At 38.3% G+C, this 17226-nt stretch overlaps 1 protein-coding gene across 5 annotated transcripts in view; it reads right to left on the reverse strand.

The window, feature by feature from the left end:
- The window catches only part of GABRA2 (gamma-aminobutyric acid type A receptor subunit alpha2), a 121511-nt gene that overhangs the window by 53115 nt on the left and 51170 nt on the right, over positions 1-17226 (reverse strand). Inside the window, exon 1 of one of the 5 annotated variants that reach the window (XM_041723902.1) lies at positions 10022-10107. The exons of the other annotated variants lie outside the window; for them this stretch is intronic. Within the exon in view, the coding sequence (XP_041579836.1) occupies positions 10022-10084 (63 nt within the window). The 5' untranslated portion in view covers positions 10085-10107. Of the gene's footprint in view, positions 1-10021; positions 10108-17226 lie in introns of those variants that run through there. 5 annotated transcript variants of the gene reach the window in all.

Here is a 17226-nt window from a genome sequence, read left to right on the forward strand (position 1 = left end):
AAACAACTGTCAAATCTGTATGAGTCATCATCTGCTGATGCCAAAGAAACTATAAAATATCATATTTCTTTTTTCTAAAAAAATAGTGAGATATCATGTTGCTAGCAAGAACAGGGGATGACAATTTCAATAAAGTTTATTTTATAAAATTAGTTGTAATAAAATACTTTGACAAGTTACTGTAATACTTAAAATACAAATATTTTGCAAATAAACACACTCAGGTTAAAATGTACTTTTGAATATTTGTACAGATGAGCTAGCAATCGATTCCTATTTTACTACTGTCCAACACTTTAAGGTAACTTCACTTTCTCACCCTCTCTTTCTCATTTCCCTGCTCCCTGCCTTCCTCCCTCTTGCTCTGTCTTCCTTAGAAGAGAATGTATACAATTCAGACTAGAGGAACAATTCACAATTGTGATTAATACTGACAACATATTAGATATTAACATTTTTGTCAATGTGTGTTTGTGCAAACACACAATAGATAACCAAAATATTCAATTACACACCTGAGAATGGTAATTCAGCAACTGTCCTTTGAGCCTAAAGCCACAGTCATCACATTTGAAATAAGCACCTTAGCAACTGGGAATTTCATTCAACTAAAATTACGCATATAAAAAAGGACACATTAAAAAGTCCATATGCTTATGAAAATATAAAATTATTTGTACACATTTCAATCAAGTAAATGATTCCCAGTAATTTCTCGAAAATTGGAAGGATGAAAAGAAAAAGTATCAGCAATAGGTCATGACATATCAACTGGAAATAAGCAATGGCTTTGGCCTGCATCTCTCTGATCTTTAGGAGAAAATTTCATGATTGAATTGAAACCCACTCTCAGTGGTTTAGTCCTTTTTAAAAATGTTTAATTCCATATATAGTTTTTTTTAAAAAAAAAACATCTAGATTAAGAGATGAGTCTTCACTATTTAAGTTTTTATCCAAGTGTTTCTTTCCAGCTATGGCTTCCTCAAATCTAAGCCTGATGTGAATACATAGGACATTTATTTGTCCAGGAAAATTGAATGCATTTTACAATTTCTTATAAAACCTAAATTCAAATTTTCCATTTCTGTAAAATTATGATAGGTTTTATCTGTTTCAGAAGCTGTCACTAGGGCAATCATTTCCTGCAGATTACATAGGAGATATGCAAGGTTTATAAACAGCAGGTTTCAGATGAATTCTTCTTTAAGAAGTGGTTTCAGCAACACTGTGTGTTTCTGAGCCTTCATGGTGTCCCAAGTGTCAACCTATCCAGAGTGATCTGTCCCTTTTTCTCCCCCATCCCACTCCAATCAGGCACTCGTGTTATGTTGTAGGCAATTTTTTTTTTAATTTTTTTATTTATTTATGATAGTCACAGAGAGAGAGAGAGAGGCAGAGACACAGGCAGAGGGAGAAGCAGGCTCCATGCACTGGGAGCCCGATGTGGGATTCGATCCCGGGTCTCCAGGATCGCGCCCTGGGCCAAAGGCAGGCGCCAAACCGCTGCGCCACCCAGGGATCCCTGTTGTAGGCAATTTTAACAATCCCCGCTTCTGACCATTTCTCACCTAAAGCAAGTTTCCTACCTGCCTGAATCAGAAATTGCTCACAATCATACTCCCAGTCCCTGGAACATCCAGAAAAAACAGTCAGCTGTTTATGTATCTTCATTACTCACAGAGCTTCCTATTCCTACAAGATCCCATGCTGCAATTTATGGTCGTTCCTCTCTCTCCTGACAAGCTTGCAAATCTTCACAAAAGGCACCATAGGTTTCATTTGTGTATTATCTTAGTTTGTCTTCAGATGTATATAAGAGTATAAAGAATATCATTACATCTCGAAGCCATTACCAGCAGAAATGCGAACACAAATATCACTGAAGTCTTCTCTCACGCTGATTCCTCCTCAATCATATTCCCCTACTCTCTGAGAAAATATTTATCTCGGATTTGGTGTTTATCATTCCCAAACATGTGCTTAAATATTCACTACATAAATATGTGTGTTTCTATATCACATTTTCAACAATCATGTAAATGGCATCAGAGAGCGTGTATACTTTCCTAACATTGATTCTTTAAGTTACATGATTGAAATTCATTAATGGCAATATATCTAGTACTTTGATTCATTTTCATTGCTACATAGCAGTATCATTTAAGAGTATTTCACAATATTCCTCCTTTTTCTATGTTCTTAATTTTTTTTCCTATTTTCAATCTGTCACTATTGCAAGAAATACTGCTGAGAACATTATTATATTATGCTTTTAGGACAAAGGCCCAAGAATTACTCTAAACCAGAAGTCGATAAACTTTCTTCATAAAGGGCCAATCAGTAAACACTGTAGGCTTTACATGCACATGATATCACAACCACCCAACTTTGATGTTATAACTTTGTTGTTGTTGTTATTATTATTATTATTATTATTTGTCAAATATCAATACATAAATGAGTCACTGTGGCTCTATTCCATTAAGTCTTTATTTATAAAAATAGATAACTGATAGGATTTGGCCCATGGACCACGGTAGGCCCACCACTTCTCCAGAGTAAATCTACAAGTGGTATTACCAGAACGTACTGTATGTGCATGCTCAACATATTTTCAAATTGAAATCCTAGAGGTCTGTACACATAAAGTCTCTTGTTTCTCTACAACTCGATATAAATACAATATTTCATTTTAGCCATTATGATCAATGATTACTGATACTGCTACCATCTGAATCTCCCCATTGAGTAGTGAATTTTAACAGTTTCATGTATTTATTAAGACCTCTAGTTTTCTCTTTTATGAAGCATCTATTCATTTCATGTACTCAGTTTCCTTTTAGGTTGTCTTTTCTTATTGAGTCATAGAAATTACTCACATTTTCTACATATAAATATTTTATTAAATATGCTACCCAGTAAGAATTATAATAAAGATTATAAAGCTATGTGAATATCATATACATATCCCTGTACATTTCATCTAAGATGTAAAAGTTCTGTCTTTGACATTTAGGTCCTGGAATTATTATTTATCACATGAGATAAAGATTCAACATTGTTTTTTTGTTTGTTTCTAAATGGAAACACAACTTTCTAGTACCATTTTATCAACTGGTCCATCTTTCTCCACAGATCTATAATGGCATTATTTTTCTTATGTATATAGTGTCCACATAGGTACAGACAGGTTTATGAGATTGCTCTTCTTTTCTATTGTTTATCTATCCCTGCATTAATTCCAAAGTCTTGATTACAGCACCTATATAATAAGTATAATTAATAGTATTTTCATTATTATCCATTCAAAGACAATTTTTAATTCCCATTATGACTTTTCTTTTTCTTTATGTAGGAGATACATGTGAAGTGAGACACTGTGAGACACTGTGAAGTGTTTTTGTATTTCCAGATGTGTTGGTTTATTTTTGTCACTGATGTTTAATTTTGCTGCATTTTAATAAGAGACTATGTTCCGGGATGCCTGGGTGGCTCAGCAGTTGAGCATCTGCCTTCAGCTCAGGGTGTGATCCTGGAGACCCAGGATCAAGTCCCACATCAGGCTCCCTGCATGGAGCCTGCTTCTCCCTCTGTCTGTGTCTCTGTCTGTCTGTCTCTCTCTCTCTGTGTATCTCTCATGAATAAATAAAGTCTTTAAAAAAAATAAGAGACTATGTTCCGAGGATACAATTTCCAATTTATTAAAAACATCCTAGGAGATAATGGTAACTTGGTCCATTTACATTTAATGTGATTGTTAATATATCAGACATGTCCCCAGGCTATATTATTTTTATCAATGACAGTTAAAATTGCAAGGATAGAAGGGATCACTTACGTACGTGTTTCATGACTAATAAAAATAAAGAAAAAACTCTAGAAAATTACAGCGTATGAACCACAAACACACACACACACACACACACACAAACACACATACACACATACACACACAGAGTAGCAGGAAAGAAAAATGCCAAACTAAGAAAAAAGAAAATTTAAGAAGCATTTATAGATAAACAGTGTCAAATAGTGCTGAAAGATCTTGAGCATAGTTTAGAAAAGGGTTCAGAAGGCAGAGTACAATGAGCTGAGAAGTGAACGGAGGATACAAATGGAGGAAGTTAAAGTACTCTCTCTCCCTACTCCGGAGTTTGTAAATGCCATTAGGGGACATTAGAGTTTAACCAGTAAAACCTGGAGACTAATTAATATCATTTAGCAAATGCCGTGTAAAAAAACACCTAAAATGAAGTAGCTTCTAATAGCAACAATTTATTATTCCCTTAGAAGACCCGAGACTGGGGTCAGCAGATCACATCGGGGCTCTGTTGACCTCAACTGTTCTTGCTCGTGCACCTGTGGGTTAGCTGGCCATGGGCTGATCGAGGCTGCCATTATCTAGGACCACCTGGACAACTCAGCTCTGCTCCATGTGCCTCTTATTTTCCTCCAGGAACCACAAGGCTATCTTGGGCTTATCTTGGGCTTATCTTTCCCATGACAATGGTAGAAGTACAAAAGAACAAACCCTAATGTCATTTCAAGTCATCACTTGTGTGATGTCTGTTAACGTCCCATTGGCCAAAGCAAGTCACGCGGTTGAATTTAGCGACAAGTGTTACAGCCAGTCATCCAACTCTCAGTGGAAGGGCATTATAAAGTTAAGTGGAAAAAGATGTGGATATAAAAAGGGGTAATGAATGGGGGCCATGACTGTAACCTATCATACTAGCCCATCCCTCGTGAGAGAAAATTAAAGATTTTTGTGAATGAATAGTTTGAGAACATCAACTGCATTGTACCTTAATGACGAGACAGACTGAGCACAAACAGGATATTCCACTTAGAGCAGTGGTTCACAAAATGGGGTATGTACATCCTTTTAGATGTAAGAAGAAAATATAGAATCTTTAAGTAAAATTCTTATCTAAATATAAGAAGTAAATGAAGCTTTGCTAATATAAATAATGATATTGGCACTCTCACTGTGCCCATAAGTTGATGCTGGTCATACATGGAACCCATTCTATGGGAAGAGAAGGCAGAACAGGAACGGTCAAGTGATGTTCATTCATTTGCTTTCAGGTATTGTGATTTGGATCAGGTGAATGTACAAGTTATAGTATCCAGTTTTGATTAAACTAACTCTAATAAAAATAGACAAATAGTTTCAATAGATCATTGCTAAATGACACCACAGATCGAAGAAAACACTAATAATTACACACGCACAAGTGAACAAGAACAACAAAGAATATCAGTTCTATGCCTAACAGGAGCTCTTCATTAGCCACATAAAGATTGATGAACTAATCAATTCTAAAAAGAAATCTGAAAGCAAATTTATAATTATCAATGAAACTATTTAAAATATGGGTTTCCAACCACTGTTTCTTAAGGATGACATTCATCCTCAGCACATATTGTACCTTGAAATACTGGTTACTGTGGCATAAAGCCATTGCAAAGAGCAAGTTGTTTTAAAAACTAAACATTGGGATCCCTGGGTGGCGGAGCGGTTTAGCGCCTGCCTTTGGCCCAGGGCGTGATCCTGGTGACCCAGGATCGAATCCCACGTCAGGCTCCCGGTGCATGGAGCCTGCTTCTCCCTCTGCCTGTGTCTCTGTCTCTCTCTCTCTCTCTCTCTCTGTGACTATCATAAATAAATAAAAATTAAAAAAAAATAAATCAAATGGATGTAATAAAAAAATGGATGTAATAAAACTTAACATATATATATATAAATACACACACACATATTAAAAAAATAATAATAATAAAATAAAAATAAAATAAAAAATAAACATTTAGGAGGAGAAGCATCTAGAATTGGTGGATGCATTTTTAAAATTAGTACGATGGTTCAGTAACAAATGGCCAATGATTCAGTTCTTAAATTTGAATTTATATATCTTTTTCATTTAGAAGTTATCAAAAGAAGTATTAAACTATAAATTTAGAATCAGATCTTTTATTGCTATTAAAGTACTTAAGAAAAATATTGAAAAAGAATAAAGTACATTTTAAACAGATTAACTGCTAAAAATTATGAATAGCAGCAATCTTAAGTGAGAGCAAAAATATCTATTCAATTAATAATTATTTCTGAAATAATATGCATTTTAACATTATATCATTCCAATTTCAGCATTAGTGCTTATCTTATATGTAAACATATTAATAAAAAGTATACAGATATATAAATACATAAGTAAATACAGTTGATTCACTAGTTTTTGTGATTTTGTTTTCTAGATTAAAATGTTAGGGTAAGGAGACTTTTCAATCAAATAATATTTGTTGCATACCCACTAAGAATAACAGGATTTCCAAATTATTTGCATTTGATCTCCTTAAATGTATGTACAATGCGCATTCTCAGTATTTGAAAAGAATTTTCTTGAAAGATTTCTTGAAATAAGCCTCAGGCTTGCCATGAGTGTGTACTAACAGAGTAAGTGCCTGATGTGTGCATTCCAAGAAATTTCCAGAAATAACAAAACAATGCAACTGCTTTATACAAACTTATATGGGTTTGACCCATGAATTGAGATTCTAAAAGAAATAAATAACAAGAAGATCAGCTACAAAAATCCCTCGGGAAATATACAAACAACAAAGAAGCCAATTTAGAAAGAAACCAAGAAATTCACGAAGCCGGATCCGCATGCAGCTATCCCATGGTCTATGCTCAAGAGCCGTGAATCTGACTGCTGGGTGAGACTGAAAAGTTGAAGACTCCACACACTTAAAGATCTGAAAAATTCTTTACAGGAAATTTCATCCAAGTTCTCTTTTTTATAGATGGAGTTATAGATAAATGGAGTCAGTTTCCTGTTTCCAAGCTTTTGGGGGCAGAACCCAAGGCAAGGACAGAATTTCCAGGCCAGTGTTTTAACTGCCAATAAATAGTCTTCCCAGGATTTGTAATGCAAACAAGGAAATCACTCTTTATCGCACAGTTCATTGTGTAAAGAGGACTTCAGGAACATGTGAACCTAGTGAAGGCAAAGTATTTTGGGGCGCCTGACTACATTAATTATAAGTCAATGCATGTAGCCAATTTCGGAAATATTCTATGTGCTCACTGAAACACTACCAAATGGCAGGACTGCTCTTGGGGTGATTTCTCATTCACTCCGATTTACTGAGCATATTTTAAAGTACCAAAATGTGTTTCACTTCACCCTTTTTTGTTAATCAAGGCTAGCGTCCTCTGAGTACATTTCAAGGAGTGTATTTCTTCTTTAACAAAGAAAAATGTGATTTATGAAGCAGGTATGTAGCTATTAAGGAAACACCACCCTTGGAATATGCAAGAATGGTTAAGCTCACACACTTCCAGCTGGTACTCAAAGGGGTGTGAACAACACGTAGCCCAATATTAGCATTGCAAAACTCGCAAAAGAATGGAGAAGCTTAAGAACAGAGCAGCCCAGTGACAATCAACCCAGTTAATACAAGATCATAAAACCCTATTATGCCAAGAAGCTCACGCAGAGTCTCAAAATACCACAGCTACTGCACGCTCTGCTCTGACCATTGCGTGGGAAGATGTCTGGGCTTCCTCTTTGCAACTAGGGGCCGGGCAAGTTCCAAGAACAAATTAGATACTGATACTACAGATTTAGAACCTGATGGCAGATTATTAAAATATATCTAATCAAAATATCCAAAATGATGAATAGTCACACCAGCTCATTGCAATTCACTTTAATAAAATTTTTATTTCAACTTCATAATAACCTTATTAAATATGCAAAATATCCTCATTTCAAGGTGGAAGATACTTCAGAAACCACACCCATTTAAAAAGAGAGAGAGAATTCGATTGTGCTTCCTAACACAGTGCCCTTTTTGTTACATTATACTTAAACACATTATAAATAATCTTTGGAGGCAGGATGTCAGAGTGAAATCTCCATCTTTTATGGACCAATAAATAGATGTTAGTCATGGATTATGGAAGGTTACAGAAAAGACTTTAGTTGCAGAGCTGAGAATGGAGTTTTAGAATCTCTGTCAAAGCCTACTTTCCACATTGAAAACTGACTTAGACGTAAGATCAAAAGAGAACAAAAATAATAAGCAATATAAAATTGGGCTCTGAGGTCAGGTTGATTAGGGTGCTTGACCTTGAGCAGGTTATTTAATCTCACTACTTCAGTTGACCGATCTAGAAAATGGTGATAATAATAAAACCTACTTCTTCTTATAAGGATGAAGTGAGGCGATATGTGTAAAGTTCTTAGAAACAGTTCGGACGTCAAGGAAGGTATCCTGATACAAATCGCCTTCAAAATATATTTCTCCCCATCCCCCATACTCAACAAAAGGGCAGCCTGACAAGTGAGGGACACCCAGCAGCAAAAGGGCACCAAGTAAAGTGCCAGGGGCATGGGCTGCGCCACAGAACGTCCATTAAAGAGGAAGCCACTTGGGTTGCTGGTGTTTGGGACAACAAAGAGGTCACTGAGAAGAAGGCACCAACCAACCCCATGAGACAGCCCGCATTTGCCAGCTCTACAAATGGCATTAATTGCCAAGAGAGAACCAACAGAACAAGCTAAGTAAAAAGAGATGTTCCTCCATTTTTGTCATCTACTTCCCCTTGCCTCCACTCTGGCAGACCCAGAAAGGGGGGAAGAAGAGCGGACCATAGCCTTGTGCCCACTGCACATCCCATAGCTGTGAACATGGGTGAGAAGAGGAGAGAATTCCTAACCAGCCTAGAAGGCTGATGTTGAAATTGGCCACCACCAGACTCCTTGATATTTGGAAGTGAACAGAAAGTGAAAGGATCCACTCAGGATGCGTGTCACGACATGGGGAAAGGAGCTCCAAAAATGAAGTGTCGGTGAACTGGGTCTGTTGAATTTCTGAAGCCACTGGGGTGGAGTCCACTTTCTTAGAGTCCAAGCACCAGCATGAGCTCTCCGTCCCCTTCCTCCTCCAGCCTGGTGTCTGGCAGTCCCCACCCTCGCCCTCCACTCTGCCTGGAGTAATACTGACCCTGCAGGGCCTCTGACCTGTCGTGTCCCAACTAACTACCCAAACTCCCTGCTCTCTGCTGCAGTGGCTCTTCCCTACCAGTCCCTACATTGGCCAACCTTTACTCCATGCTAACAAGGACTACGATCACCTTCTTTGATGCTGCAAAACACCCGCATCTAACAAACTATGGCCAGAACAGGGGAAACAAACAATAATTAGCCCAGGAACGAATGAATGAGAGGCATCATCAGAAATGAAATGTACCTGTGAACATGGGTGAGAAAAGGAGAGAATTTCTAACCAGCCTAGAAGACTGATGTTGAAGTTGGCCTGTACCAGACTCCTTGATATTTGGAAGTGAACAGAAAGCGACAGGATCCACTCAGGATGCTTGTCATGACGTGGGGAACACGTAACAAGGATTCTGGGCAACAGCTCTAATTCCATAAGGAGAAAGGCATCAGCAGAGGCAGATGCCAGAAAAGTCCTCAGGTGTCTTATACAGCGAAAAGTCACCTGCATGCAATGCCCTAACCCTTAGATCTAACAGGTTTGTCAAGTGTGTATGTTTGCATGTGTGTGTCCCTGTAACCATATTAAACTAACCCCCCGGTAGTCTTATTTTGTACAGTAGTTACATTCGAAAGACTGTTGACATAGATCAAAAAAGCCATGCATACCAGCACCAATCCTCCAGGAAAAGAGATCCGCTGTGTTTTAAAGTGTCACTTGGGGGTGGTTTGGGGGCTTTCCTTTTTGGGCAATGGGCTATCATGCCTTCGTGATCTGGCTGTGAGTTCTCCTCTAGCCTCATCTTCCCCCTCGCCCCCAGATCCCAGAAAGCCTTCTAGGCTCGAGTCACACTATATTTTTGCATTTTACTAAATTCAACTAGGCCTTCCAATTTGTGCTAAAGCACTCCCCTTGTCTGTCCTCTCCAGTTTATCTTCTTTTCCTAGAAACCCTGTCAGATATAGATATCCTATACCCACATACCCTCTGCTACACAGTCGCCCAGAAATACCTCAATAACAGCATGATCCCACTGTTCCAAAGTTGATAACTCTTCTCCGCTGTTTCCCCACATCACTGTGAACAACTTGAGGACAAGCGCTGGTTATACTTAGGGATTTCGGCTCCCACACTGTGACAGACACAGAGCACGTTCTTAGTAAATCTTGCTGAAATGAACAAACACAACTCACGCCTTGTAGTAGCTCAAATGGCAGTGAAGACCACGGACATGGAAAGGTGTCCATCAGCCACTAGATAAAGGCCTAAGAGTGTGAGGACGCCACGTGGAAGAGCACAGGGACAAGAAGGACCGACCCTACTTGGAGCGGCCTACAAAGACTCCAGACAAGATGAAATTCGAGCCTGGCCTCGCATAAATGAAAGATCTCCAGTTGGCAGAGGAGGAGCGGAGCAGAACGAGGAAAGGGAAAGACATCTCTGCAGAGTTGTTGAAGATAATGGCATGTTCGAGAAACAGTGAGACGTTCGATGTAATCTTTTTTTTTCAATGCAATCTTTAAAAAATAAAAGCCTCGCTGATAGTTTCAATGCCTTACAGCTACTGCCCTCTGTCTCGCCCCCTCTCCCAAACCATGCTGCTTAAAAAATGTCGCCTCCGCGATTTCTCCATTTCCTCACCTCCCACATGCTCAACCCACTGCAATCTGGTTGCTTTCACCACGATCAGCAAATACCTCCGTGTTCTTAATCTAATGACACATTTGCATCCTCTTCTCGGCTCTTCCATAACATATGACACCGCTGTTCTCTCCCTACCTTTGCAGTGCTCTCTTGCATTGGATTTCAACCTTACTCTCTTGGTGTTGTAGGAAACTGCTGGGAAAATCCTCACCGTGGGATCTGAGACCTTCTGTGTCTGCCAGCAATCTACATGTAATGGTAACCCCTGGAAAATGCACAGGAGTAGCACCAGCAGATGACATCCATTATTCTGGTCTAAGGCAAACAAATTCTGTGTGACTCCCCAGAAGACAGATTCCACCCTGGAAACCTCTGCAACCTCTGCAATTTTAATTTAATTGAATGTTTGTTTAAGATTTTATTTATTTATTCATGAGAGACACACAGAGAGAGGCAGAGACACAGGCAGAGGGAGAAGCAGGCTCCATGCAGGGAGCCTGACGCGGGACTCGATCCCAGGACCCCTGAGCTGAAGGCAGATACTCAAGGACTGAGCCACTCAGTTGTCCTGAAATTTTAATTAAAAAAAAATCACTTCATGTTCGGAAATTATAGCTGTTTATTATTTCGTTTATTTTTATTTTTTTTAAAGATTTTATTTATCCATTCATGAGAGAGAGAGAGAGGCAGAGATACAGGCAGAGGGAGAAGCAGGCTCCACGCAGGGAGCCCGACATGGGACTCAATCCTAGGTCTCCAGGATCAGGACCTGGGCCGAAGGAGGCACTAAACCGCTGAGCCACCCGGGCTGCCCTATTATTTAGTTTATAAAAAGGAATGGGGGAGTGTGGAGGAATGCCCCTCTCCGTCGGAAGTCAAGGGAGCTGTCACCTGATGTATGTGGTTCCTGCAACCCTCCCTCTTGCAGGAAGGTAGGATGGAGTCAAACTAGTCCCCACTGCCTTTATTTGCCCTCTTTCCCAAAACTGATCCCCACCCCCCCACCCCCCGCTCCCTAGGTTAGGTTTTACCGTGGGCAAAACCCACGGACTCTTCCCATTACTAGATGAACACTATCACCTTCAGTATACAGGACCCTACCTTGATTGCCGTAAGTCACCCCAATATCTGACTATTGCACATCCCTGCCTCTGACAAGGAATAAAAGGCAGCGGTTTCTAACTTCTGTTGCTAAGGACCAAAACACAGCCTGTTTCAGGGAAGGGAATGCCCCCCTTCATGTTGACAGACCTCCATGGCCGCTTCCCCTAAAATCTGTTTTATTCTCTTATATTCTCGAGTTTCTGTGAAAGTACAATGACCTTTTCCCTGGAAATCCCTTTCCTGCACAATGTTATGCTTGCTCACGCTTCCACTACCGTCAGATGGCTCCCCAAACCGTCTGCACCCCGGCCTTTCTCCCAAGCTCTGGACGGATACCCACACCTCGACATCTCCAATTAAATCTCTCCAGAGACCCCAACTCAGTGTATCTGAAACAGAAGTACTCACCCCCCGAACACCAGAACAATAGCAAAGTGATCTTTTCCTCCTGCACATCATATCCCAGGGAACGGTGCCATCCCCCCAATCTCCGAAGCCTTCATCCTGCGCTTCCTTCAACCCCTCCATCCAACAGATCACCTAGTCGGACTACTATCATGTGGAGATCTTTCAAAACTTTTCCAGTTTTCCATCTTTCGTGCCACTACTCTGGCCCAACCCACAGTCATTCTTGTGTGGAACAAAACAGCTTTCAAACTATTTTTTTTTCCTTTCCCCATCCTCTAGTACAAATTATTGGCTGCAGAAAATCTGACTCCATCACATGCTTTCTATATGTACCCCAACCCCACCTACCCTAAAATGGCTTTTTTGCTGCCTCCAGTATAAAGTCAAACACCTTAAAACCTTAAAAAGTCTGTTAAAACCCAGACTGGCATACCCTACAACTAGCAATTATGATCCCACAGATTGTACGTTTCTGTGGATTGTCAGGAGACAATCCAATCAAGTGTCTATGAATCACATTTTAAGAAACATTATTAAAGACCCTAAGAGGGTACTGAAAAATATCAACTGACTAGCTGAATGCCCTCAACATCTAATTTCTACCCTTCCAAAATATCAATAACCTTCCAGTAATCAACCTCTTCGTGCCAACCTCGAAGTGAGTAAACGTGACTAGTCTCCTGGTGGCATACACAGTATTTGCCATGTTTATAACAGGTTCCTTACGTAGCTACATTTACAAACGACAGCTTCTGAGAAGGGTGAATGCTGAAGTCCAGGGCCAATTTTTGACCAAATGTCGAGATCTAGTGACTCTCTATACCTCCCTATGATGTTAACCACCAAAATACGTAATATTTATTTCAACAGCATCTGGTGAGTCTAAGAGACAATGCACTCTGTTTTCAAAGGGACAGAAAAGTATTAACTAAAGGGATTTATTTATTTATTTATTTATTTATTTATTTATTTATTTATTTTAACTAACGGGAATTAAATGATCAATAAACCAAGGTTACAACTTACCCGGCTGCCTGCTTCCTAATAAATCGCCTACGGGGGAAACTCAGCCTCAGAAATCTTGAGGTGACTTCAGAGTTTGCACCGCTCAATTTCCAACACTAACACTTAGCACTGCAAGAAATTACCATTTGGACTGAGGTTCTTAGTTTAGGTTTTAGTGCAGTAATTGGTAGCTACACCACTTATGCCTGAGGAATATGCACACACAGTGAAAATGTTTACTAATATGGGAAAAGACCTATATAGAAACTAAGGAGAAAAGAAAAAACAAAACAACAGAGGAGTGAGTTATAATTTGCTAAAATGCACATGCCTACCACAAACTTTGTCAACTGTCAGCTACCAGTACATTCCCAACTTTAATTACCTTCTTACTCATGAATTTTTTAAATGTTGAAATAAAAGATTTTTAAACTTAATTGCAGACACTGTAATTAGAATCTTTAATTATAATTTAGATCTGCAACTTTCTTTGGACAATTACACTAGTTAATGATTCTGAAATAGCAACGTGTGTGTGTGTGTGTGTGCGTGCGTGCGTGTGTTCTTTTGGTTCTTAATTCTTTTTGCTATGCTGCTTTTTCCTCTCAGGCTAATGTCACAACAGATCTACATCACTGACCTGAACAAAATGTAGAGGTCTAGATCTCTGCACACTGCATAGAAATAAGCGTGCCAGCTAAGCTATTAAAAATGAAATTAAGTTTATTCTTCACTTTTTTCTCATTACCAAGCTGCTTCTATAAGACATGAGTTATGTATCTTCATGACCACTTGTACATGTGAGTTTTAATAATTTGCCTTCCTTCTATATATAATAAATTTCTTCCTCTTTAGAGTGTCACATAGAAGTTTCATTTCTTGGCCATCTATGCTGACATAAATTTAAATGTCTCCTTATTATTTACCTTGCTTTCCATCAAAAGTAATATTAATATTGCAAATTATTCCGTTTGGTCATCATGAAGACCAAATAATCTCTTTTTGTAAAATGTATATATGTGTTTAAGTTGTGTTCCAACTTTCCTAATAGTTTACAATGAGTAAGTGTGTGTGTTACATGTGATTAGAGGTTACTCAACTTTAATTTTCTCCAGCTTCATCTTTCTTCTTTAGATTTGGACAAATACCAAACGTGCCTTTTTTTTTTTTTTTTTTTTTTTTTTATGTTGCAATTGATTATTTTATTTTCCAATCAGCCAAGAGTCCCAACAAATGATGAAACTATCTTTTGTTTTTCACTCAAAATCTTTCCCATATCACACATTATAAACTATACCAATCGTTAGTATATTGCCTCTCTGCTCCAAATGCCGACTCCTTTCCCCTTTCTTTGTGAGATAGCCGGGTGTGTGTGTGTGTGTGTGTGTGTGTGTTCCTTGCCTGTTCATGATGCTTCACCCCAGAAGTAGATGCTGCTGCCTTTACATTTGCTAGTTTGTATTACTTAGAGTCTTCTTTTACCCTGTTTTATTATTAAAGCACCTTGTTCAAGTTAATCATTTTATCACAGTTTTCCTGTTTGAACTACTGTTATAGATCCTTTCCTCTGATGGGACTCTGATGACACAGTAAGTATGTGACTCTTTGGTGGTCTTGCAATTCATCAGCTTCCTCTAAGCCAACCACTGGTAAGATTGAGTAAACAAGATGAATAAAGATGGAAATAATGTAGAAAATCTGCCACGACCAAGAGTTCTATAGAACCACGTTAGGCTGGGTAATTCAAGGAGAATGTATCATTAGGAAAAAGGCCTGGGCCTTCAAGGGTCTCAAGAGCCTACAAGATGTTAAATATGTATTCCATTTTAGGGAATGTCTCTGTATACGAATGCACATGCACATTCACACACACACTCCAAAACAGAAAAGAAAAACTAACAAATGAAAGTAAGTGATTTTTTGTTGAAATGTTTCCAACCATATAATTCCACTCAACCGAATTTAACCTGTCATTTAGATTGTGAGTGCATTTTAATGTTGAATATAATGTGTGGTAGCGTCCCTCCAGATCTGAAGCATATCTGGAAGCCTGTTAATTTTTTTTTAATTTCTTGAGCCAGACTCACAGAAGAGAGCAAAATTTTAAAATTCAATTTAGATGAAGGATTTTTAATTTGTTCTGTTGCTAATGACCACATACCTATCAACAGCCACCGGCTTTTTACTTTCATTTTTTTTGTGCATCTGCTTGTTAAAATGTACTCTACTTTTAAGAATGACAGCAGTGAACAGAACCACAGACCCATAACCACTAGAAGCATGATTGCCTGATAATGACCACTTCACTCACACATGGTCCTGTCCCAGTTCCGGGGCATGTTGTCCTTAACCTTCCAGTCTTCAACTTCACATGTCAGCATTCCCTGTGCTGGCTTTCAACTTGACATTAGTGAATTCCTTATGCTGACTGCTAAGCTTTAATTCTTGCATTAGAATTATAGTGCTTTTCCTATTTTTTTCTTACTTGATTTTTCCCAGAATTCAGGATTTGTAAAAGCATGTACATTTCCCAACAAACACCTGCAAGGAATTTCTACATGGGAAACACTAAATGTACGATCAGTTTCTTTTCCTTTTTTTCTTTTTACTCTAAACTTCAGCTTTACTAAGGTATAATTGACAAATAAAATTATAAGCTCTCTCAAGTGTACACAGTAGTGACTGGTTTATATACATTGTGAAAGCGTTCCCCCATCTAGTTAATTAACACATCCATCAATTTATATTTATCTTTCTGTGTGTGTGAAAACATTTAAGATCTACTCTCTTAGCAAATTTCAACTATACAATAGTGTTATTAAATACAGTTGCCATGTTTTACATTAGAGCCTCAGACCTTTTTCATCTTGTAGCTGAAAATCTGTACTCTTTTACCAATCTCTCCCTATTTCCCCACCCCTAACCCCTGCCAACTACTTATCTTCTCTCGGTTTCTAAGTTTGACTTTAAAAAAATTTATTCTGCATGTAAGTGAGATCATGCAGTATTTGTCTTCCTCTGTTTGGCTTATTTCACTTAGCATAATACCCTCAAGGTCCATCCATATTGCTGCAAAGTCAGATTTTTGTTTTTTCCCATGGCCAAAAGTATTCACATATATGATATATGAATCATATATGACTTATATGTGTGTGTGTGTGTGTGTATATATATATGTACACACACACACACACACACACATATATATAATGTTTCTATATCTTGGCTCCTGTGAATAATGCTGCAATGAACATGGGAGTGCAAAAATCTCTCTGAAATCCTGCTTTCATTTCCTTTGAATATATACTCAGAAATGGAATTAATGTATCATAGAATAGTTCCCTTTTTAACTTTTGAGAAACCTCCTTACAGTTTTCCATAGTGGCTACACCAATTACGTTTTCACCAACAGTGTATAAGGATTCCTTTCCTCCACATAATAAACACTTATCTCCTGTCTTTATAACGACAGCCATACTAACAGGTGTAAGGTCATATCTCATGGTAGCACTGATTTGCATTTTCCTGATGATTAGTAATGTTGGGTACCTGTCATGTATCTGTTGGCCATTTGTACGTCTTTGTAAAAACTTCTGTTCAGTTTGTCTTCCTTTTCTAAATTGGATTGTTTGTTTTTACTATTGAGTTGTGTCAGTTCTTTATGTACTTTGGCTATTAACCCCTTATAAGATATATGATTTGCAAATATTTTCTCCCATTGTGTAGGTTGCCTTTCCATTTTGCTGATGGTTTCTTTTGCTGTGAAAAAGCTTTCCAGTTTGATGTGGTCCCATTTCTTCAATTTTACTTTTGATGTCAGATCCAAAAACCCCTTACTAAAGACTGATGTCAAATGGCTTCTCTTCCATGGAATATTTTCTTCTAGTGGTTTTATGGTTTCGATTGTTCTGTTCAAGTCTTTTATCCATTTTGAGTTGAAGCTATCTGCTTTCTAAGCGTGTGCTAGTAATCTGACCATATGGTCAAAACAAAGAGGAGGAGGATTAGTCTAATCCATTGCCACCACTGGAAAAAAGTCACCTTATACATTTTGCC

Source organism: Vulpes lagopus, chromosome 12 (assembly GCF_018345385.1).
Source record: "Vulpes lagopus strain Blue_001 chromosome 12, ASM1834538v1, whole genome shotgun sequence".
Taxonomy (NCBI): Eukaryota; Metazoa; Chordata; class Mammalia; order Carnivora; family Canidae; genus Vulpes; species Vulpes lagopus.